Source organism: Perna viridis, chromosome 4, assembly GCF_037379345.1.
Source record: "Perna viridis isolate PV_CMFRI_1.1 ecotype Kerala chromosome 4, ASM3737934v1, whole genome shotgun sequence".
In the NCBI taxonomy this organism is placed as follows: Eukaryota; Metazoa; Mollusca; class Bivalvia; order Mytilida; family Mytilidae; genus Perna; species Perna viridis.
Window position 1 is genome coordinate 45990102 of NC_142448.1, and position 26427 is coordinate 46016528.

The 26427-nt window shown below is 33.9% G+C and overlaps 1 protein-coding gene and 1 long non-coding RNA gene across 3 annotated transcripts in view; one reads left to right on the forward strand and one right to left on the reverse strand.

Annotated features, from left to right (window-relative positions):
* Positions 1 to 322: 322 nt before the first annotated feature.
* Positions 323 to 18282, reverse strand: LOC148620276 (uncharacterized). Its single transcript, XR_015921763.1, has 3 exons — positions 18206 to 18282; positions 3388 to 3446; positions 323 to 2125 (listed from the first exon to the last, which is right to left on the reverse strand). It is a non-coding gene; the product is annotated as an uncharacterized LOC148620276 (long non-coding RNA).
* Positions 18283 to 18337: 55 nt separating this feature from the next.
* The window catches only part of LOC148620277 (PDZ and LIM domain protein 2-like), a 31842-nt gene continuing 23752 nt past the window's right edge, over positions 18338 to 26427 (forward strand). For both annotated transcript variants that reach the window (XM_088581041.1, XM_088581042.1), the window contains exons 1-2: positions 18338 to 18539; positions 24484 to 24635. In XM_088581041.1, the coding sequence (XP_088437167.1) occupies positions 18426 to 18539; positions 24484 to 24635 (266 nt within the window). In that variant the 5' untranslated portion in view covers positions 18338 to 18425. The remainder of the gene's footprint in view (positions 18540 to 24483; positions 24636 to 26427) is intronic.

Sequence of the window (26427 nt, forward strand, 5' to 3'; positions counted from 1 at the left end):
TTATGGCAAAAAGAATTATTTGATAAGAAATATGTCTGTTAAATATAGAAGGTCTTTCTCTAAATTTCAGTGTGGTGTAGCGCCGATAAAAATCGAAACCGGTAAGTACGAAAAGGACGTTGTTGACTAACGGCCAAATTTGGCCCCATCTGTAAAACATCATTTTTTGGTAATTTTTAGCTACAGTAAGCTAAAATAAGGTGTAAAATGGTGTTAAAATGCGTTTTTCTCAATTTTTCTTTATTTTGGGGCCAAAAATGTTAGAATTGATTGAAAAAACAAGATTTCGGGAAATAATGAATAAAAATTGAAAACAACTATATGTGATTGTAATAAATGACAATTAACATTTATTTCAGAAACAGTTTTCAAATAATATATTTTTAGTAATACTAATAAGTTGAATGTGACTTTTGGGTAAAAAATGCATTTTTAAAGAAAAATCACAAAGTTCTGGAAATAACCAATTAAAAATTAGAACAACCACCTCTTATTACCATAAATAGCTAATAGTATAAACTATAACAAAGGTTTTTATATGAATATCTTTTTTAGTAACAGTAACATCTTGTTTGATACTTTATTGGGTCAAAAATGCATTTTTTTTAAAGAGAAATCACAGATTTCTGGAATTAAACAATAACAAATGAGAACAGCTTCATATGATTATAATAAATAGCAAAAAACGTTTATGTCAAATATATTTTCATATCAATAGTGTCTGCGAAAATACTTACACTATATGCATGACTTTTTTTGGTTAAAATTGTATTTTTTTTAGCAATACTAATATGTTGAAAGTGATTTTTAGGTGAAAAATACATTTTTTAAAGAAAAATCATCAAATTCTGGAAATGCCCAATAAAAAGTGAGAACAACTACCTATCATAAGAAGTAGCTGATAACATCAATTTTCATTATAGTGAACATACATGAATAGTGTTTTCGGTTATATCCACACAAGACCTTTTGGGTATATGCATCTTATAGATATCTGGAAATACTTAATAAAAAGTGAAAACAGCTTGATAACGATTGCCATCAATAGCAAATAGCATTCACTTCAATTGTAGTTTAAATATCAACTGCTTGTTTGATTATACTACATGTAACACAAGTTAGTGACTTTTCGGATAAAGTGGTTTTTGAAGAAAAATCCCAGTACATGTAATAAAACAATTAATAACACCTACTACACAAGTACATTGATTACACAAGGACTATGATAGTTTGGGAGTTGTCCAAAGTTCCAAAGAGAGACTGTGCAAGAGGTCTGGTATGGTTGTTGATGACCTCTTCTCTGGTTATGTGTGAGAAACCTATGTTGGAAGGAACAAAATTTTTCAAAAGAGCATTTCTCACTGATGATATTGCGCGCCGAACACTGGACTTTGAAATATTAAATAATGTTGAAAGAAATTGATTTGACATGCCAGATTTCATTTTACCAAATGTATACTGCTAAAGACTTTCTAATGCTTCTCACTGGCGTGTTTTTGAGATAAGGTTCTACTTCTTTACTCAGTTCATTGAAGTGCTGCTTGTCAATGCCTACTAAAGAGTGGTAATCACTCTCACTTAAACTGCCCGAATTGTCAAAATCAAGTCTGCATTTTTCATTCTTCTAGCACAGCTCTTGTATGCGTTGTAGCATTTCTGTGATGTAGGAACGGTTGACGAGGACAAAGCCTGTTAGCTGCAACTATTTTGCTGCATCCTCTGTCAAAAACCCATCTTGCACATGTTGTGAACAGCATCTGTTTCCAGGATGAAGCATAACATTTTGATCAACAAAGGCAACGGTTCTGCATAGCTGTGAAATTACTACTGATTTTGAACTTGATTTTTTGCAAATACAACAATAAACGTGTGACTTTGAGGTTGATAGTATAGGAAGGGTGCTGGGGCTTTTGTATTTGAGCAGTAACTTGAGGCTGAACAGAATTTTTACGGCACAAATGTCTACATTTGTTGCATATAACATCGCTTTCTTTAAACGAATCCAATAAAAAATTCTTTCCTAAAACTTTCTTTACAGTTTTAGAAATTTCACTTCTTTCATGTGCTTTTGTCCGTTTTGAGCATAGAATACAATTATAGTAGTTTAACTTGCTCCCTGGCATCCCTGGAAAAAGGTTAATTTTTAAAGATATCAAAGTTCAACTAGAAAAAAAATATAGAGCAAAACTCACTATAAAGGATCACCAACTCCCCACCTGAGTTGCCAAAAGGTCAAAATACAGAGCAAAACTCACTATAAAGGATCACCAAATCCCCACCTGAGTTGCCAAAAGGTCAAAATATAAACTTTAAACAATATTGTCAACAGGAATTTGATATTGCTTTAGTCTGAAATTGAACCCCACCATAAGCATACCTATACATGTACATGTAGTATACATCTGTCAAAATATCAAGAACTGTGATCAGTAGTTGGAAAAAAAACTATAACGAAAAAGTTGTGGATGAACGCACAGACGAACATCTTGATAATTATAAATACATCTTGTAAACAAGGGATTGCAACAATACGGCGGTAATAAAAATTGATTTATTATGATTTCATTACAATCTTTCTTGTGTTATTAAAACTTCAAGCCTCTATACCATGAGGTATTGGAAGTCATTCTCTGTCCAACAAACCCCGTGCAGGTCCGGGTGTCAAAATAATAGGCCTACAGCAGCGCTAAGCTTGTCGTAAAAGGCGACTAAATAGTGCTCAGAAATCTAGCCGGGGGGGGGGGGGCTAGGCGCTCTGCCCACAGAGCAATTTGGATGTGTGCCCCAGGTGGTGGAATGGGGTAGCCCTGGCATGTTACATGCTGGGGTTGTCAGGCTATAATACGTTAAACCTGACCGAAAACCATAGTGGTGCACCGTGTTGGGAAAGATGCCACGTTCCTCGCACGTTAAAGAACCCTGCTGTGGTATTCGATAGGAGTAGGAACCTTTGCGCTCCGCCACAGGAGGCTAAATTGCCCGACCTAACCCATCCCCCCTTTTTCTAGTGGCAATCAAAATTTGTCGACCCTATTATCCTTGTGACCCATCCTTTTTTTTATTATTTCATGTTCATTTTATCATTCATTTCATGTTCATTGTCTAAATATAACTGAAATATTGCTGCTCGGACGTTAAACCCCAACAAACAAACAAACAAACTGTCCAACAATAAGAGTGCATTGTAATGTATAATTCAAAACAATCCACTTCTTCTTTAATTAATATGGTTTTTTATCATTCACATCAATTCAGTTTATCTATAGTCATAGATAAGAAACTAAATTTAGAAAGAATTTAAAATAAAAAAGTTCAGTGAACTATCAGTTTTATATGTATATAACAAAATATGACTGTTTCGTTGCGTACATGTACAATAATACATACCAACACTTCGTCTGGAACACAACTGAAAATCACTTTACGCCATTCTTCAACCATTCAGCCTTAAACATAGTTGCAGTATTAGTTATATGAAGTATTGATATGTACTTAATCCATAGCCACATCAGTTTCAGAGAAGAAACATCAATTTAGTAACCAAGAAATGAAGGATTTATTTGGCATTCATTGCCTCAGTACTAGAATAGACAAAAAAGTCCTGACTATGAAATTCCCTCCCATTTTTTTTTGACAATTTTTTACGGGCGGGAGGGGATGAAATCCACAAGTTAATTTTATTTCTGAATGTCCTTACTTGAAAATAATTACTCCAGCAATGCTAGAGGTTGTCTGGCAAGCTATTTTCTGACTTGATGCCATCCTAACCTCTGACACGTTGAAAGCCACCGCAAATGTGAATTAGCTTAACATGTGTTTTAAAACATTTTAAGTCTTTTATTTACATAAAAGAAGTTTGACCTACCGGAAATCGTGCAATAAAAATCCTAAATATTTGTTAAATACCTAGAAAACATTTGTAAAGAAGACAGTTGTCAAAATGACTAACAAATTTGAATTAAGTCACTAATTTTACGGAATATAATATATTTTTTGACAAAACGAACTTCAAGTTGGTAAAGGCAATTCGTTGGTACATTTAATATGTTCGTTTCGCAAATTTTAAAATTCGTAATTTTATCAACCGCAATTACGCACTCAAAAAGTTAGAAATCAATGTGAAGTTCATTTTAACTGCATTTACAAAGGATTTCCAGGATTGCTGGATTTTCTCATCAGGTAGGTCATTTGTTTTTCTTCAGTTTAGCCACCTTCTATCGTATTATGGTAAAAAAAACTGTATAAAACGTTTTAAATGGTAAATAGTTTACTTTAATTCTGCCGATTTTAAAGAACGGCGGAACGAGCGTCATGCAATATGGCGCTCGGAAGTAAGAGGTTGAGATATGGAGGAACGGAAATCCAACCTCTTACGTTGTAGGAGTAAAAAATAATATACCAGAAATTAACTGAATACCAAATTGTTAGGTGCTACCTATGGAATGGATTATCTCCCCTGTATTTTGTTTTAAAGTCATATTTTTTAGCAGCATCTTTATTTTTCACTTTTTGATTCTTCTAGAACACAAAAAAAATAAATAAATGTATTATGAAAAACAAATTTTGGTTATGATAAAAGTTAAATTATGTACATTTTTGCTATTAAGCTGGTACGTCATAACCACAGCACTTATATAATTCTTTAAAACAAAAGCGATTTCGTAAAGCAAAGTGTCGTCTGTTCATGCACAAAAATTTTGAAAGGAGGGATTAATAACTTTAGTTCAAATAAAAGTCACTATGGAACGCCGTAACGGTCTTATCTGGTCTACTGGAATTATACGTGGTGCTGTTTCTTTGTATTCGGTACTTTCTTATTTATAAGCGGTTGAATTATCTGTATATGTAGTGGTTTTGTCTTTATATGCGGTGGTTTTACCTTTATATGCGGTGGCTTTACCTTTATATGCAGTGGATTTACCTTTATATGCGGTGGTTTTATTCATATATGTGGTGTATTTTCCTACATCAGCACTCTTCTTTATATGATGTTTATACGTCTTTACATGCTGTTTAAACTTCATAATATGCTGTATAAAGCTTTGATTATCTCATTGCAAGGCTTAAATGTTCGGAACTTTGAAACATGATCAATTTTGCACAGCACAATGTAAAAAGAATGGAGGAAATATGGCAAGAATTAGGCTTCGAGAATCTTGTAGAATCATTTTTTTAAGGGGGAAAATAGCACCCGACATAATCGGATTTCTATCGCTTTCCCAAATGGAACAGTTCGGCGTAGTGGATATAGATGGGAAATGATGAAATTACGTCTGAATTTTTTGCCTTAAGGAAGTCGTAAACCAAGTAAAAATGGTTGAAATTCCGAGATTACGAAAGAATTACTTAAAAACTTATTAGAAACCAACTTCACAATTATGGACATCAGTAAAACTCTTTCTGTTTCTGAAAGTGTATAGAAAAAAATGAGGATGTACGAGTTAAGCAAGTATGACTTTGATGACGTTGAAGATGATGCACTAGACCAGGTAGTCAAACAAATCCTGCATGGAGGAATTACCTCATAGTGGAGAAGTGATGGTAGGTCAGCTTTTACGGCAGAAAAAAAAACACAAAGGCTTTTATTCCGTCAATTTCGCGCAAACCGTTACACAATTATATTGATGCTAACGTTTTAGAATTTCATGCGCGATATTAATTAACTTTCTTTTGCCAGACGTTTAACTCCAATCTCCTATTCACTACAGACCATATAATTTGGAAAGGGGGAGGGGGCTTCTTTTCTTTTTATAATTCTTTTAATTTTTTTTATTTGGCGAAATTTAATTGTACCCTCATTTGATGTGATGTACCGATATACCAAATATCAAAAAATGTTAGTGGAGCTAGAACTCCAGGTATTCTGAGGAAGTTTGTTCCATAGTTTAACTGTTGCAGGCAAAAAGTATTCCGAGTAGAAGTTAGTTAGTGTAAACCATATTTTATTAGAAAATGCATAACAGAATACAAAACATAAATAAGAAATCGGGATTCGGAAACAAGTTTCCTTACATTAATCCGTCTCCCCCAGAAAAAAATCAGATAGAACGTGATTATAACATCAATAAATCGCGATCATATATTAAGAACATATCAACTTCAATGCAAAAACCAGCTAAATTAAGGTTAAAAAGTAATTATAACTGCTGCGATTGTGTGAGAAGTATATCTATGGCTATGTTTATAGTCCGGTCAATTGGAGACATAATAGATGCAGTTAACTACATGTAACAACGCTAGGCAGTCATAATCGTAAATATTAGGGTGGAGAAGCATTGTTGCTAAGCATCTACAGAGCGAACCGTCTACTCTCAGTAATGAAATTCTGAACTTGTTCGAAAATATTTTCATTTTCGCGATCGTTTTTCGAAGGATCACCGAAAAGAAGAATTTTGGTATTATAATTACTAATGGTGCCTATAGTTCTTTGTCGTAATGCTGTATAATTAGGACACTGTAGTAAGAAATGTCTATTATTTTCTACAGATCCACAAGAACAAAATTTATTATCAGTAATATTCCGATTAAACAAGTGTTCGTTTAGAGCGCTGCAGTTTAATCTTAGTCTGGCATGAAGAACTTGAGATTTGCGTTTTCCAAAGTTGTAGTATCGAGGAGGACATTTTATGTTTTGGTTAAGATGATTCCTAATAGATTGCTTGGAAGAGTTTTCTCGAACTTCAGCCGGGAGTCCGTTCCACAATTGAACAACCGATGGTAAGAATGAATTTTGATAAAACGCCGTTCTGTTGTTAACAGTTTGAATGTCGTGAGTCCGTCTAGTATTATAATTGTGAATTTGTAATAATTGTTGGGGCACTAAGCTACTTAAATATTCGAGTGTTTTGTTATGAAACATTTCATGATATTTTAGAATTTTGTGCTTTTGACGCCTTACTGAGAGTGGTTCCCAACCAGTATCTTCATAAAGGTTAGCCTTAGACACTAGTTTTGTTCCACCAGTAACGATTCTGGCTACCTCAATTTGTAAACTTTCTAGCTTATCAGCCAGATATTGAGGAATGTTGTCCCAAATTATGTCCGTATATTCCAAGATGGGTCGTATAAAGCTAAAGTAAATGGTTTGGAGATGTTTACGTTTTAATTTAAACTTCAGACTTCTTAGTACATTAATACGAGGGGTAACCTTATCTATTAAGGAGTTTACATGTGAACACCAAGTACCGTCTCCACTAAAAGTTAAACCAAGATGGTTATGGATTTCGACTTCCTTTATCAATTCATCGTTCATATATATAGGGGGATGGTGTGGCTTACTAGTTTTACGGGAGATGGTCATAATTTCCGTCTTTTTTGGATTGAAGTTTACAAGCCATCGTTTAGACCATTGATGAATTTTCTCAACATCAGTATTAAGTAATTCAGATGCTGCATATGGGTTTTCAACAACTATAAATAATGAAGTGTCGTCTGCAAACAATCTTATATTGCATAATATATCACGGACAATGTCATTTATATATACTAAGAATAGAAGGAGGCCAAGTATTGATCCTTGGGGAACTCCTGCTTCTATATTAAAACTATCAGATGACTGTCCAGATATAACAACTTTTTGCGTCCTATTCGATAGATAACTCATGAACCATTTTAAAAGACTACCACGTACACCAATTGCTCTCAGTTTGAAAATGAGACCTTCGTGCCAGACTCGATCAAACGCTTTGCTTATGTCACAAAAAACTACTCGAATTTCTTTCCCTGCATCTAACGCTTTACCAAACAACTCTGTTAAGTGTAACAGTTGGTTTGTTGTAGAGTCACCAGGTTTAAAGCCAGACTGTACCTAGTTATAAGATTATTTCTACTTATAAAGTTGTAAAAATGTTTATGGAAGTTAGTTCTTGTGCGAATTTTTGAAATATTTTGTGATTGTCTAGTATAATGTCCGTGAAAAAATGAATCGGTCGAGTTTGGAATTAACGGTTGCAAATACTCCTTGTTGATAATCTTATATAATGATATGAGTCTGTGTTTTTCCTTCTGTCCGAAAGTTTTTCCATCCCGTTTCCTCATAAAGTTTATTGATAGAAGTTAATTTGGTCCCTCCCGTCACAATTCGCATAGCTTCTATCTGAACACTTCCTAGCTTGTTAATTAAGGACATTGTCGAGTTGTCCCAAAGAACGTCACCATATTCTAAAATTGGCCGTATAAAAGAAAAATACATTTTCTCTAAGGTGATTCTACCAAGAATGAAACGCATCTTTCGTAAAATATTAATCCTACTATAAGCCTATTTTACTATGTAATCAATATGGTCATGCCAAGAACCATTATTTGAAAAAAATAATACCAAGATGTTTATGGGATTCAACTTCCTGAAGATCCTGTCCATTCATCATTAAAGGTGGGTGTAATGACTTTACTGACTGACGTGAAACAATAATTGATCCAGTTTTTTTGTGGATTAAATTTTAATAGCCACTGACGTGACCAACGGTGTATCTTTTCTAGGTAACAGTTCAAGATCCGTGCAGAATTTTCAGGAGTATCTAAAATTACGTATATACTAGTGTCATCTGCGAAGAGCTTGATCGCCATACCAGTGTAAGATACTATACCGTTGATTAATAATTTAAACAATGAAGGTCTCAGAATGGAGTCTTGCGGAACACCCTCTTTAATCGGTCTCCAAACTGAGTTATTTCCGTATAAGACAACCCTTTGAACCCTCCCCGACAAATAATTTTAAAAACCAATGTAGCAGCGTTCCAGTAATTCCGTATTTTTCCCCGCCGTGTTCACCATCATAGCGTCATAGTTCTAGCTGCATACGAGATAAAACGGTACCTCTTAAGTTTTATACACGTGTGTTCTACGTGTGTTTCGTGCTTGTACGAGGACGGGAACTTTACATGAAATTATCGGTAAGCTTTGAACATTACCCAGTTTCCGATTCAGCCACTGAGGCTTGTAACAAGACTAAATAGGTCATAAACATTAGCACGCCCCCGATATTTATGAATATTCATTGCCAGCTGCTTAATTGGGTTCATAATCTGATTCACTGGTCAATATCATAGGCGAGTCAAAGATCGCTACAACGTACCTTTTTAAAAAAAATATCATACACATGTCTATGTTTTTTAGCTTGTATTAGGAAGTATTGGGAAGTTTAAAAGGTAATGATAAGTTAGCATTGAATTTATGTAAATTACCCAGTTTCCGATTCAAACACAGCCGTTCTTACAATTGATTATAAAGATTATTAAGATGAAACCACCACATATAAAGATGAACCCACCGCATATAAAGATAAATCCACCGCATATAAAGATAAAGCCACCACATATAAAGATAAAACCACTACATATAAAGATAATACAACCGCGTATGAATAAGAAAGTACCGAATATAAAGAAAACAGCACCACGTATAAATATAATTGACCAGATAAGACAGTTATGGCGTTCCATAAATCACGATCCTTTTCCTTCCGGAACAAATCCCGTTGAAATACTCTGCACGGAAAATCAGTAATGACTAACCTCACGATTCTACACATATGAACAGATGTAAATTCATGAGTGGAATTACTGTAGATTATGATCGACTCCACACTATCGTTATAAAAAAATACGTATCAATACGCAATATTTTGAAAATATTGAGGGGAAAATCTGAATTCTGCTTTCAAACGAATGCATATTTATTTTTTATCTTCTCAACGATTGAACCTCCATTTCCAGTGACTTCCAGATATATATACCAGTACACCAAAATCATTTTGTCAATAACCAGGTTAAAATTACAACTTGATACGGGGGCTAATCACAATTGTTCAATACCTACCTCACAAATTTAGCTGTAGAGAATATCAGATGCAAAAAAAAAATTAATTATAAGTTTATAGTGATCGTCTGTCAAGCCTGCATTCCGCATCGGTTGTCTGCGTTGATCCATTTTCGGTTCCGAAATTACGTTATCGGAAGAACTAAACAAGTGAAAATCAACCGTTTTTCGTGTTGTTTAATGTGGCGCCAGGCCTCGCCCAAGAATTTTTTTAACTGAAAATAATTGAACATGAACAGATTTAAATTTTAAGACAATGAATACGGTGGGCGATGCTTGGCGCCTATTAATAAAACTGTATTAAAAGTGGTAATTTCGGCGATTTTCATTGCAAACCCGACGTGCATGCTACTTTAGACACGCGATGCTTTGTTTCAATTAGCATTAACGGTCCTGAGAATTTATTAACGAACAAAACTAGTTCTAATTTGTTACAGATTGAAGCAATTATAAAGATTAAATTCATGTTTTATATCACGAAATTACAGGGCCGTGTAATGGGTTCGTGGCTCTACTCCTTTATGTATAGAAGAAAGAGCATGTTTTGATTGTTGTTATAGTGTTGAAGATGAAAGACATGTGTTATTGGAATGTCCTTTATATGCAGATATACGTAATGATTTTTTTACCCATTCATGCTGTTGTATTTATGATGATTTTATGAACATGTCTGATGACCAAAAAAATATTTGTATCTTCAGTAATGATGCCATGCAATTTTATACTGCAACAATCTGCCATAATGTTTTATTAAAACGAAAAACTGTTTTATATAATTAGTATTTTAATGGTGTTATTGTAGTCTCTCATAACTCTTTAAAGAGTGGCTAATGTATTTTTATAAAAGTATTTTAGACTTTGTATATGTATGTACATTAGGTGAAACTTTATTAAGTATTTGTCTTGTCTTGTCCTTTTATCGGTAATTTGCGAAGTTTAAAGAGCTCGTTACCTGCAATTTGTTTTAAAATATACCCAAAGTATTTATTACACTCCCTTATACTTATCAACATTCCCAATCACACGGAACACGAAACACGGTGCATGGAACACTGTTTACGGTACACGGTACACAAAAAGCAAATTAGATTTGAAATGAAAAAAATAAAGTTTTGAGTATTTTTTTTTTGTATGTGTAACAGTGCAATATAGTTATATAAAATAGTTAATGTATGATTAAAATTAATAAGGATACATGCATCTTACTATGCCAAATACAACTCTTAATGCCCGGGAAACACGTAAAAAATTTGTTTTACCTCAAACAGAACGCACAGCCTCGAATTTGATTAGTTGAATATCTTCCACAAAATAACCCTCTCCATATTCTTTAAACGATCTATCAGGGGTAAATCCTGTCGTTTTGAAAAAGTTACTTTAAAGCTATAATTTGCTCATTTGTGCCCAAATGTACAAAATTCGCAACAAACAAATGGGGGTTCCACAAGCTGTTAAACATCATTATAGTTGTAATATATGACAGTGTAATACTGGGCCTTAACTATTTAATGTATTTATCAATGACATTTTTTATTTCATTAAAAATGGTAATCTTTATAATTATGCAGATGACAATACTTTGTCATACTGTTCTACTAGTTATGACGATCTAGCAAATGTTTTAGAAACAGAAAGTAAAATTTTAATTGATTGGTTTCATGTTAACTGCATGCATGCTAACCCTGGAAAATTTCAGGCGATTGCTGTAGGTAAAAAGTCTGCTGAAAGGTCTCCTTTTAGAATTGGTGATATTAATGTGACATGTGAAGAGAAAGTCAAACTCCTAGGTGTTGATATAGATTTTATGTTAAATTTTGATAGTCATATTAAAACTATTTGTACAAAAGCTGTACAACAGCTGAATATTTTAAAAAGAGTTGGTAGAAATCTTTGTAAACTAAGTAGACTTACTATTTTTCATACATTTATATTGTCAAATTTTAATTTTTGTCCTCTTTCTTGGCACTTTTGTTCAATGGCCAATACAAAGAAAATAGAAAAAAATATAAGAAAGAGCATTACGGTATGTGTATTATGATTATAAGTCTTCTTATGAGGATCTTTTAATAAAGACAAAAATGCCTTCACTACATATAAGACGTGTTTGAGAGCCATGCCACTAGAAACTTTTAAAATTTTACATGATCAAGCACCACCTGTATATCCGATTTAATCTGTAAATAAAATCATACTTCAATTTCAGATACAGTAACTTATTACGGATCCCTCATGTAAAAACAACAAGGTATAGGAAACAATCATTTAGGTACGCTGCTCCAGTCCTCTGGAACTCTCTTCCTGATGAGTTCAGACAGTGCTCAAATTTTAATCAATTTAAATCTATGATTTCGAGCTGGGAGGGAAAAAACTGCTCCTGTGTTGCCTGTATAACATGATTTTTGTTACCATGACTGAAGCAGCGCACCTAAACCCTATTGTTCTCTGTATGGATCTGTTTATTTTTATTGATGTTTTGCTTGCTTATCTTGCTTAAATTTACGCTACTAGTTTTATTAAACAGCTTATTGCTTAGTTCGCAATTAATTTGCTTATAAGTGCTTGTAAATGTCTTAACTTGTCTTCGTTATATTTTATTTATGTCTCGTTTTATGTATTGTCTTACGCCCCGTGCAGGTCCGGTTGTAAAAAAGAATAGGCCTGCAGCAGCGCTAAGCTTGTCGTAAAAGGCGACTAAATAGTGCTCAGAACACTAGCGAGGGCTAGGGTGCTCTGCCCACAGAGCAACTGGGATGTGTGCCCCAGGTGGTGGAATGGGGTACCCCTGGCGTGTTACATGCTGGGGTTGTCAGGCTATAATACGGAAAACCTGACCGCAAACCATAGTGGTGCACCGTGTTGGGAAAGATGTCACGTTCCTCGTACGTTAAAGAACCCTACTGTGGTATTCTCCCGGAGTAGGAACCATAGGACCGCCACAGGAGGCTAAATTGCCCGACCCTACCCACCTCTCCCTATTTCCAGTGGCAATCAAAATTTGTCGAACCCATCGTCCTTGTGTCCCATCCCTTTTTCATTTCATCAGCATTTCATGTTCATTTTATCATCAATTTCATGTTCATCGTCAGAATATAGCTGAAATATTGCTGCTCGGACGTTAAACCCCCCAAAAAAACAAACAATGTATTGTCTTACATGTGTGCATGCACTCACTGTTTTATTATTCACTTTATGTCGGTTATAAAAGCTCTTTAAGAGCTTATGTTGTTTTGTTACATAACTTGCCGACTTTAAATAAAGCTTATTTGATTTGATTTGATTTGATTTGTAAGCGTTCAAACGTTTTTTAAATCAAAAATGTTAAAATACTAACATCTAGGATTTTCTATGAACCCGATAACCTAATTAAAAATAGTACGTAGATTATGGCCATCAGGCAAATAAACAAGTGAATCATGTTTTAATTAACAAATACAGGACTGGTGTTAATCAAACTAGACGCTATGTATGGCACGCCGAAACCACATTAATCCCGATAATATTATCGATGATAATAACATATTCTCTAATTAATGTGGTTTTGGTGTTCCATAGCTAATCTTAGTACGTTTTTTACGGGCACACGCGGAATTTTACCGTTGATCACGATTGGGATAATATGTACCTGATGTAGTTGCTTCCAGATGCAAAATTTAAGAATTAATTTTGATTATACAAAATAAGTGACTTCAGGTATTTGTTTCATCGTCTTAAAATATCCTGAGAAAATACTAGTATTTAATATACTCAGTTAGAATTAGAGCCATAACAAAAACACATTGATATCAAATAATAACAGTATATATCAAGGCCTGTTCTTCTAAGTCAAAGGAGCTGCTTATAAATTTACGAATTTCCTCCAGTCAGAACAAATGAAGATTCATCAAAGTTATCAAAGTTCTGATGTGCTAGAAATATACTGAAAGAGTCCATCCCTCACATTATTATAGACTGAACATTCGATTAAGAAATATCAGCCATATAAACTTTCTAATGCCATAAATATGAATGAACCGAGTTGTTTGCTTTTTACAGTTAAAATTTGTCTCTCTTTTTTTGCAATGCATTATATCAAAATCAAATCTTTAATATAAAAAAAGTTAGCTTTTTGTCAGAACTTCCCGTTTAACGCGGTAAAAATGACAAGTGTGAAGCTAGCCGTCGATACGAACCCGCATGAAAGCTAGCCGTCAATTTCATGAATATTCATAAGATTGCGGTGCGTTCAAACAAAATTGTAAAAATTTGAAATACGCGAATTCAATTTCGCTATTCTTAATGTTTTGCGTACAAGTCTATATATTATTACGGCGTACTTATAAGTTTGTAATGATGATATGAAGTATAAAAAATAAATTAAGTGTAAACTAAGGTATCAAATACGCAGCAGGAGTGGATCCAGGATTTAAGGATATAAAAAAAAACAACAAAAAACTTTGTTACAAATTTTAGTTTGGGGGCTATGAATCAACGCCCGTGCAGTTACTATTATCAACATGTATACACGTACATATTACTCATACAGTTAATATACAGTCACAATTTGTTCCCATTGGAATGCCGACCGTTTGTCGAAAAACACCTCCACCACACTGGACAAATATGTTATTGATTAAAAATTGCAGCATTTTGTAAACATCTTCCTCTGTATATTTGGAAGATGATTTGGAATTATTTCTTACAAAGTATGAGAAATCTCTACCAAGAGCTTTATATTTGTATCTAGGTGTACCATCTTATCTGGAAAATAACGATGTATAATGATTTTAACTGAGTATGGAGAATAGAAGTATACAGTGTAAAAAAATCATAGGTTTTAATGCTATTATATTCAGATAATAGTCTTGAACTGATTGTCTCCAAAAGATCTTTCGAATTTTTCAGGATCCACATTTAATTAATACCACTACGGGAGTAACAAGTGTTGTGGTATAACTGCAGACCCTCTTTGACAGTTGTGAGTATAGAAGTTAAAAGTTTTGAAAGAGTTTTGGTGGTACATTTTGCAGATCCAGCTATGAAACGTTGTTTGTATGGATTCTTGTGGAGTTTAGGAATCCAGCACATCGTCCTTGGTAGAGAGGCCGAAAGAGGATAACATAGATTTATGGTTTACCACAATCTCTTCTTTGGAGAGTGTGGTAGCAGTATAGGTCTTATCACTGCTATTATTTTCTACATCTACCTCTGATAATAAAGATTGGATGTAAAACGTTTTGCAGACAAAATGCACGATGGCGCATTAAAGTTGCATTAGCTGCCAAATTTGTTTTTATTCTACTGAATTTTGCTAATACAATGAAATAAGTTTGTACTCATGCAATTAATGGCGATAATACCTATAGAGCATTGTGAAAACAACGTTTTGTTTCAGTCAGGTAATATCGATAGGTCTGATCTAATTATTTGTTGCCATTTCTTCCGAAGATTGCCGACAGAACATTCACCAGAGTTAAAAATTCTTTAACCTTGGCAAAAAATAACAAAAACAGATACACAGGTAAGCACGTGTCTTGTTTTTCATTTCATTTCATCTATTTCTTGATTAGTTTTCAAATAAATAAAGACCATATTTGAACCGCATTACATCACAATAAGTAAATTTCAAAAAGACCTTTGCGTTATATTCGAACTTGTTTCTTTTACGGCTTGAGTCTGTCGGTCTCCCTTCCCGTTGAATAACCACTTTCGCTTTGCAATCAGATTTGTTATGAAAGAAGCGATCCTTATACCACATGCGCGGATTAAGGTCACCAGAAGGCACATGCATACGAACTTGTCTTGGTCGATTTTCTGTCTTGCAAGGCAATAAATATATAAACACCTATTTCATGTATTTAATGCATTTTATTTGTGGATATCAAATGAAACTGTACAAGAAAAGTACTATTTTGTAGAAATAATTCAAAAGAAACAAAAATTTACGAAAATGACAGCTAATGCAACTTTAATGTCTTGCGTTTCACCATAATTTTTCCTTTCTATTACTTCGGCGCAATACCGAGATACCAGTATAACGACCTGCATGGGTCCGAAGGTGCAACAAAGACTGTGACTTACAAAACAGGAGGCGGCAGACACCGGTATAAGCGATGTGAAATGACCATTTCTGCGGACGAATTGTTATGATGAGATGTACCAAACCATACACCCGAAACTGACTCAGCTGGTGCAAAACCCCAAAATCAATCACAGCCTTCATTCTTGCTCAAGGATCCTTTCATTTATAGTGAGCTACTGTTCTGACACCATGAAAATGCTTGTTTCAGGTCCCCGTATTTCTTTATGTTTTACGTGAATTTATTGAGCACTTTGTGGTACAATGATAAAGATTTAGCCAAGTTATGAGCCGAGCATCATGTATACACTTATTTCTGAATCTCGGTAAAAGGGTGATTTGACAAATCATTTAACTATGATCGCCCATAAAACTTTACTTAAATGCCAATGTCCAACACATTTCGATCAATGAATATATAAGATATTATTAGCGGTAAAGTATACTTACAAATATTTTTCATTAAATGTGCAATAAAATTAATGTGGTATAAGAAGTTCAAAAAGGTTATTTCTGATTGCTCCACTTTTGAATATAGCTGAAATATTGCTGCTCGGACGTTAAACCCCAACAAACAAACATTATTTATTGTTGATTGGTAGAGGATTTGTTTCTTGTCAACACATGTACACTTGTAAATCTGGATGTTCTTGTCTTTTCTTTATATTACTACATTTGCAACACAATACATTTACACAAATTTTACAAAATGCACGTGACTTTTAGGCTCTTCAAAAATGAAAATTGCTCTTTAAAACCTATTTATATTCAATACATCACATTTTGGGAACATTTTGGCCATACCAAATTTCTGTCGTCTTTGTCAAACAACCATAGCAAAACATGATAGCAATTAAGTGAGCAATAAAAAAAAATCGACTACTTCAGACTGTCTGCACTCTAAGTCATGATCAGATTCTCAGTATTCACCAACTACTTCTTTATCGACTACAAAACTATCTTACAAAATACTGCTATTTCCGATGATTGATATTAATATCTCCTCACTCAATCTACGTGGGTAAGGTACAGGACAACACAGGACTTGTAACAAGTACAAAGAACCAACTATATATTAACTGGTTCGGATAGTGGCACTTCCACTCGTTCCACAGGCATCAGTAGAGGGCGTATAATTATACTTAAATGTTCTAGAGGACCTTGATGATTTAACCCAACAGTCAATGCTCAACCACTCAATGACTTCGTTACTACCTAATGGGTCAATACTAGCAGACAAGTATGGAACCATAACCCGAAGGACTCAGAACTGTAAGTATCACATACATGTGGAAAAAGTTCACAGTTACACAATAGAAAAAATCTATTGGATTGGGATTTTATTCCAATGGGAGCGCTTTTTCTTCAATGGAAAAATATGACTTTCCAATTGGAAATCTTTATTTCAAATTGGAAAGTTGATGTTAAATTGTTAGGTTAGAATTAACTTTCCATTTTTTGTGGGTTTTTATTCAAAATTTCAAGAATATTTTAACTTTCATCACAATTAAATTATTGTTAATTATTTTTTTTTCCAATCTCATTGCGCACAGTTTGGTGTAAAGTATAATATATTAACTCTAAAAATGGCGATTCGGGAATTTGCAAAAAATAGAATTGCAAATTTAAATTAAGAGTTTTTTAGCAAATGCAAAAAACATTTTAGGATATGCTAAGATAAGTAGTTATGACCGCGCCATACATGACAACATACAGAGACAGGGATGAGTTAGGAATATGATACATGTAATGATAAACATAGACGGTGCATATAAGGACTAGTGAGACTATTTAATAGTATTTACAATAGCAAAGAAATTAAAAGCTACTTTATTTTCTTAACTATACACGTAGCATGAGGTCTCAACACACGCACGACAAATGTAAAATCGCATTAAAAGCCATTTTATTATTATTTTCGGGGGGGGGGGGGTGTTTTCAGGCGCGTAGCTGCCGTTAGGCAAAAAAGCTTTTGCCTGCACTTAGTTTGCCAATTTGGTTTTTTTTTTTATATAGTTTTTATTTTTTTTAGATAAAATACATGCAGGAGAGGCATAAATGATGCTCTAAAACGCTATCTCCGCGGAGCTTCTGGGGGGGGGGGCTTCGCCCCCTGGACCTGCTGGGGGCCCCAGACCCCCTGCCGTAATTTTGCCTACACTTCAATTTGGCCTCAGCTACGCGCCTGGTTTTTGTTTTCATATCAATTATCATATCCCCTCACCATTGCATGTAGATTGTTTAAATAGTCATTAAAATCGGCATGTTTCAACTTTCATGAGATAACACTAGTTAATGTCAAAATCAGAGGTTGCAGGCATACACGCTACTTACTCAGACTTGTTGTTAATTACCACCAGCATAATCGTATTGCAGAGATACGAAACAGATGATAATCATCTCTCGTGCACAGAGTACACAGCAGTAGTTGTTCTTAATGTACATACGGGGTCTTGAGGAATAATCACACACGTACATTTGTATCCTGCAGTTGCATAGGAGATTTTACTTCTTTTTTGATTGAAAAGTGTGTCCGTGAATATATCACTTCATTATGTCAGAGGATCAACCTGTTTTAGTGCAACTAAGGAGAAAAGATCCATCTTCACCGTGGGGATTTCGAATGAATGGTGGTCGGGACCAAGGCACAGTGCTATATATTCAAAAGGTACATGCATGTCGATGTTTGAATGCTTTTTTTTTAGATAGTTTCAATGAAGATATAAGTACATTTTATTTTTAAATAATGCCTCCAAATTTTTTTGAGATTTATTAATTGAACATTTGTTTTTGAATTTTTGGAGTCGTTTCAAAATGTTCAAGGCTGATGATACCATTAACCGCCCACACTTTTAACATATAATGACTTGATTAATCCAGTTTTGCTGCCTCAGCGGCGATAGTACTTATGTCAGGTAGCAGTGGAATAACGTGTGTACAGATGGAAGTAATAATTATTATAATTAGTACTATGAAGACGGCTAATTAGTTTTTACAGGTTTGTTGCCTTACGTTATTATAGTCCTTGCTACAGTACGTATCAAATTTTGATTTTTGTGTCTAAACCGAAGAAAGTAATTTACATAAGGAACATATTAAACATTGTATTCACTTTTATAAAATGCTTAAATAATGATTTTGCTTGAATATGAATCGGACTTTATTGTAACTCAATGTATTAACATTACAAATATATCATTGTATTTTTTTTCTATTTAATAAAAGGTGAGGTTAGTTGCGGGGATCGATAGCTTCCAATCCTACTAATTGAATTTGAAAACTGATAATCGATTAAAAATATGCTAAACAGAAATAATATATTATCATGAAATTTGCATATAAGAATATTTATGTCAAGACTTGAATGAGTATCATTCATAATTCTTGCCATTCTTGAATAGATATTTCTAAAAGCTTCTATTCTGCAGATTGCTGTCGATCTAGCTTTTCCATAAACCTTAGTATATATAAATTTAAAAACATCTGCAAATATACTGTCGGTAAACATTAATTTTATTTTAATGGTATAAATTCGTCGTCTTCGTGGACGTTGTCCGTAGATTTTTGATGTCCGGACAGTTCCTTGAATATAAATAAATAGATCTTTATAACATTATACCAAAAGGTATACAAAGTAGCCAAAAATACAAAAAAAAGGTATCAGTTAATTTTTTTTGACGACAAAATGGTTCGTAAAGGGGAGTATAAGGGTAGCTTGAAATCATATTTTGGTTGATGAATGGGGTGCACGGAGGTTATTTCAGCCCAGTTACTACTATAAATGCATGGTTGAATCTGTTTTAATTCTACCATAAGGTACCATGCCAAAACAAGGAAGGCTGGTTGTGACTGGAACCGTGTCGGAATTAGTGGCCAAAATAAAACAGAAGCAAGCACTGTCCTGTTGTTCGGAGAATAACTTGAATTAATGTGAATAATGCGAATAAGTGATTAAAACAAGTTGCCGTTTCACAAAAGGATAGATGGGATTCAATTTGGAGTTGTGATTCGAACCGTATAAGTAAATGATGTGATAAAGGAACTAATAAAATATATTTACATGGATTCTGCATTGACTGATTTGAGTGAAAGTATATGTGAATCTCTTTGATAGTGTACCAACCCAAAGACATAAGAACACATAGGAGAGACTGGGATTGATTTCGGGGGTTGTGGTTTGAACAGATCAGTAATAAGGGGTATAAAAGGGGCAAGAACGAAGTATTTCATTAGTGTCAGGATACTAAATTGTATATATATACACACTCAGTTTATTTAAGGCACTGAAGAAGGTCATTTGTTGACTGAAAATTTTGCCCATTATATACTTTATTATAGTGTGATAACATCTTTATCGGTATCGTTGTACAATCCTTTAGACTTATATAATTATTTTTGTTTGTGCTGCATCGTCATGACTGGACGATCCGATACCCATTAAGTTTGCTGGTTGGCAGATTCCTTTAGACTATACATATATATATATATATATATATATATATATATCCACAAGAAGCGGACCCTTCAAGAAAGCATGGTGTTGATTGAGGGTGTTGTAAACTGAACGTTTATGAATTAGGAGTCACAAAGGGCATTACTTCGGGGATTTGATACATCGCATCTACCCAAAAGAACTTGAGATAAAGGATACTACAGACACTGTGAAGTCAGCCTCATATCTTGACCTACACTTAGTAATCGATGACAAAGGAAAACTATTGACCAAACTTTACGACAAACGTGATGACTTTTCATTCAGAATTGTCAACTTTCCTTTCATCTGTGGCAACATCCCTTCGGCTCCTGCGTATGGAGTGTTCATATCACAACTCATACGTTATGCCAGAGCTTGCCGAAACTACGCAGACTTTTTGTATCGCGCTAGAACTCTAACAAATAGGCTTCTGGAACAGGGTTATGTTTCTACAAGATTGAAGTCATCACTACAGAAGTTTTATGGTCGTCATCATGAACTCGAGGATCATTATGGTGTATCCATCTGCACCATGAAAACTTATTTATTCAACGGGTCATAGTTTTCCTTATCCCGGACTTGACATTTTATGAGCAACTCGGCGGGTGTTTCTAGAAAAGCAAGGGACGCTTACCTTACCGGTGCACCTGGTCCATGCTCCTAGTTTTTAGTGGAGTCCGAGTTGCTCATTTACTTTTGTTACTTTGTATGTATGATTTTAGTTACTTTATGTTCTTTGTTGTGTATGTCTGTTTTCCATGCCTGGTCTTTGTCCCTGGAATACATTCTTTTGATTACCGCTATAACCTTGGTTCCCTTGATTACTCTTTCGATTCTTGTGGAAATTATTTTCTGTGTAAAGCATTTAATAATAATCCAAATTAAAAATTGTATCAAGCTTGATAATTGGGTTCATATACCACACATATTCAGGGTTCAACCTCTTCTGTCCTATCAGGCTACACCCTGTGCAGAATTTTAGTAACTAATATCTTCAAAAAACGTACCACATAGACAGAAAACAACTGAATGTTTTAGTTCGAAGCTGAAAGATTATTCTGTGTTAGAGTACTTTCCTTATAAAGGTGAAAAATGACAAAATTTATATCTAATATCTTGATAACCATAACAGTTATATGACGAGGAATTTAGGTTTTTAAATGTCAACAATTGTATAACCAAGGACATTTTCTACGGCCGCAAATTTTAATTTTTTTTTCACGGTCGTATAATTGTACCACGCTGTCGTCATACGCCGTACGTAGGCATTTTGGCTTCCAGACAATACCTTGAGTATAAGTGTATGCCATACCACAAAAGGAAGCTCGGATTTCATTTTGGGGTTGTCTCTTTAAATCTGTAGGAAAAACGGGTTAAAAAGATTCATGTTATCAGCACAATAACAACTTTGAATAATTGGGTCTTTAGGAATTTATACTAAAAAGTGATATTCTACAAAAGAAGGCTAAATAGGGGATGTGATTTGAACTGTGCGGGAATTAGGCGCCAAAAAGGTGCCAGGAATACGCATACATAATATATAAGTAATTTGACCATTGCGAAGTTGTATTGTGTTCCACAGGCTTGGGTTGAATTGTGATGTTGTGGTTTGAAGCAATTAAGAATGTGGGACTAACAGAGGCAAAAAAAGACATTTTCCTGATGCCCGGGTACTATTAGTATTTGTTGTGTTTGACAAAAGAATTAAAGGCAAACTTAAAGCTGTATTATCTGCCAAATTTGTTCATTTCTGATTCTACCGAATTTTGCTGATTCAATGAAAGAAGTTTTTAGTAATTGAAGCAATAAATGTCGATAATACCTACAGAATGTTATTTAAACAACTTTGTTTTAACCAGGGAAGATCGATAGGTCTGATCTAATTATTTTTCGCCATTATTTCCGAAGATTGCCGACAGGACATTCACCAGGGTTAAAAATACTTTAACCTTGGTAAAAAATAACAATAACGGATACACAGGTAATCACGTGTCTTGCTTTCATTTCATTTTATTTATGTCTTGATTGGTTTTCAAATGAATAATGACCATATTTGAGCCGCATTATATCACAATACGTAAAGTTCAAAAGGATCCTTGCGTTATATTCGAAGTTTTTTTCTTTTACGGCTTGAGTCCGTTGGCCTTTCTTGCCGTTGAATAACCACTTCCACTTTGCAATCAGATTTTGTTATTGTTTATTATTTTTGTTTTACAAGACAATAAATATATAGACACCTATTTCATGTATTTAATGTATTTTATTTGTGGATATCAAATGAAATTGTACAAGAAAAGTACAATTAAGTAGAAATAATTCAAAGTTAAGGTACATGTATGTTGTAAAAGAAACAAAAATTACGTAAATGACAGCTAATGCAGCTTTGAAATTTTGACATAATTTTCGGCCATTTTCAAATTCTCTATGGTAACGTCCGGAAAATCGCTGTCAATTTGAATGTAGATGACATTGGGATTAAAAGGTTACTATGATCCATTGAAAGGTTATTGAAGTGTGTCCTTTACAAATTGTCATTGCAAGATTTTTTATAGGAGTGATTTTATAGAATTTTCTTTTTTAACACAGTGAGTCAATGGGAACTTATTTTTAAGCAGATAAATTTACCTTACTTTTTTTTGCAAGCAGTAACCAAGATTCAAAGATGCTGCAATGAAAGATTATATTTTGTACTAACTTAAGACAAAATAGATTTCCACTTTCCAGGGGCCGGTTAATCCTCAGTCTTGAATACAATTAACTACCGTGATACAGTGAGACCTCAGCATAATAACAGTAATAACTTGAGTCTCAGATTGGTCGAACATTAGGGATGCAGAGATTGATTTTGTGGTTTGTGAGTGGAACTACGTAGGAAGTAGTGAGCAAAAAGCGACCACTTTGATTCTTGTCATTTTTTCTTCCCTTAACGTTTTTTAACGCAATCAAATGATCATGCATGAATGGGTTCATTCTTGCCTCACCTGTTCAAGTGCGACCTTTGCAGTCGTATGTAGTTGTGCCCTACGAAACATTTCATTTTACTGATACTAGTAACAGAAAACTGGTATAAACAAATACTGAAAACACGCAATATTCACCTTTACTACTAACTGAAAGCATGGGAGCAAACTAATAAAAACGTGCACTTTTGTAGTACATTACAAATCAGATTTTAATGCACATATTCACAGCTTTATTCTAACAATTTTCGATCGACATATATCTAGGTTCAGCGCGTTTTTGTGACTACATTGACCTGGTAGTGCTAAGGGGGAACTCTATGGTAAAAGATTACCTCCCTTTAATTTTTCTTCATTTATGAAAATCAATTTCTGGTATTATTATGAATTGACTGATTTTAAGAAATTGACAACAAAAATATTTCATTACTAATGTTGCATTTAAATAATGTTTCTGATAAGTATAAGAAATATTAGTCATAGCGAGCACAGCTCAACCTTGTCATGATATTGAGGGCATATACGTTCATACAGATTAGATCAAGGTTGGCTGTGAAATACATTTCAATTGTTCTTGAACAATTGACCTTTTAATTTCTCACTTTAGTTAGAATAATATTTTATTTGACCGCAAAAATTGTGGTCGTATAATTTTATCGCTTTACCGTTGTCCTCACCTTCCGTAGACATTTTCTGACGACTTTCTAAATAATGGATCCATTACATATATACTTCAATATAATAATAAATGTGCTTGTATCAATGCCATGGCTTTGCATGTACATTGAGATTTAGTATATACTTAATTAAATAACATATTCTTAAAATATGTCCTTTATTCGAGGTACACGAATATCCATACCGACTAAAGTAAATATCAATAATTTAGAATGTATCAGTTATTTGGAAACGTCGTGCTATCATGTTAGTGCGTTCAGAGAGATATTATACATTTTATTTTCTTTGAAATCTTCAAGTAAATTTTCGGCTCTTTGATACTTTTTATCGCAGGATTTTTATTACTTTGTGATATCAAGTTCAAGATCAAATTCCGGCGGTTTAAAAACAATATTGTTTATTGAGATTTTTTGTTACCTTAATTTAATTTTGTCAATTTCGGATATGTTTCCACTACTTCCAAATTACTAACTACGTTTACATCATGAATTTTCTTTCAGTTGGCACGGAATGGCATTGCTGATAGAAGTGGAATGAGACCTGGTGATGCCATTTTAAAAATTAATAATGTTCCAGCCACCTACTTAGACCACGAGCAAGCTAAGATGGAAATTATAAGAAGTGGAAATGAAATAGATTTTTGGGTTCAAAGGTATATAATAGCTAAAGAACTAATCTGGATTTATGTCTTTCAAAAGTGACTACCCGACTCTTTTAAAGTATTTTAATTTGAATTGTTAGCAGCATATGTATTGCACATTAAGTTGTTACGTCTTTTCCCGAACATTCATTTAATAAATTGATTTATACGAGTAGAAAATGTGGGATGATATAGGAATTATCGTGTCAGTATGTCTGTCTGTCTGTATTAATCCAAACTAAGGGCTTGCAGGGGGAAACATCACAGCACTGGGTTTGACCATGCTTCGATAATGCTCGAATAAGGAATCGATCATTTTCATATTGTTGCAAAAAGTATTGTTTTCGTTTGTTTTTCTAATGATCTACTTTGACTAAAGTGATGATTTTGGTTTTCCTATTGTTAATTTCCTTTCCTAGATAGTGATATTCTGGCAGGAACCTCCTACGGCATTTACATTTCACTACTCGTCCGTTTTGCTCGTATTTGCAATAAAGTGTCAGATTATAATGAATACCTCACAGAGAAGCCTTAAAAAGTTTGCACCAGGGTACCAATTTCATAAACTTCAAAAAACGTTTTTACACCGTTACAAAAGTTTGATACACAAATATAATTATAGCACTTGCAGGTTCTTAATTAAAAATGGAATGATGTTGTTCATCCAGTTTTTTTAATGGAAATATAGTATATAAAGCACATTCTTTTAAACAAAATCCGATGGATTTATTAACTGCTCTTTATTTCATAAAAAAATACACATAGTGTTAACATGTAAGAGAGAAAGAAGAAAGACATTGTCTGTTTTTTTTTTCAAAAGGTGCGTGCCCTTTCGTCATTTGCTCAAAATTAATTCTACCGTGAAGTCAAATTTACTGATCATAGTTACTAAGAATAGATCATAGAGGTCACACAGTAGTTTTTCGCATATATCTCAAAACCGTTAGGTTTAGCCAAATTCTGACATGGGTAAAAGAGTTCAGCATGATGATGATCGGTGGTCATATTTTCGTTGTAATCTTTTAAGCCACGTTTTTTTATTTTATTTTTAATGTTATTTTTTTCAAAAATCTTCTCCTCTGACACTACTTGATCAATTGGAACCAAGCGTATTATGAATATTCCTTGGGATATCCTGCATTGAACTGATGTGAAGATTTTTGATCCGTCGGAAAACATGACTGCCCTTACTAAAAACAGAACAAAGTAGTCAGACAGTAGTTTTTCGCATATAAAAATGTGTATCTCCAAAACCGTCAGGTTTAGCCAAATTATGTTTTAGTTCAAGAGTTCAGTTTTCGTTTTTAATCTTATTAAGCCATGTTTGAGTTTTTGCCCCTTTTTGACGTTTTTTTCTGTGCTATTTTTAATGTTATTTCTTTCGAAAATTATCTCTTCTGACACTACTCGACCAATTGGAAGCAAACTTGGTATAAATGTTTTTTAGGGTATCCTGCATAGAACTGTCGTGCAGGTTAAGTCATGTTGGAGTTTTGCCCTTTTTCGACGTTTTTTTCTTTACTATTTTAAATGTTATTTCTTTCGAAAATAATCTCCTCGATCTGACTTTATTATTCCAAATCCATTCCACAGAAATGTAGTGACCGATTATTTATAATGCTGGTAATTTTGATGGTATTGTCATTCTTTAATATGGTCTGAGCTAGCTTTCAGTATATACGAGAGTTTTTATTTGGATGTCTAATTTTGTCTATATGTTGTATGTTGAAGTATTTAGATCCATGAAAGAGAATTGGATATCTTACTGAGATAATTTTATGGTGTGTGTTTATTGTTGTTTCAG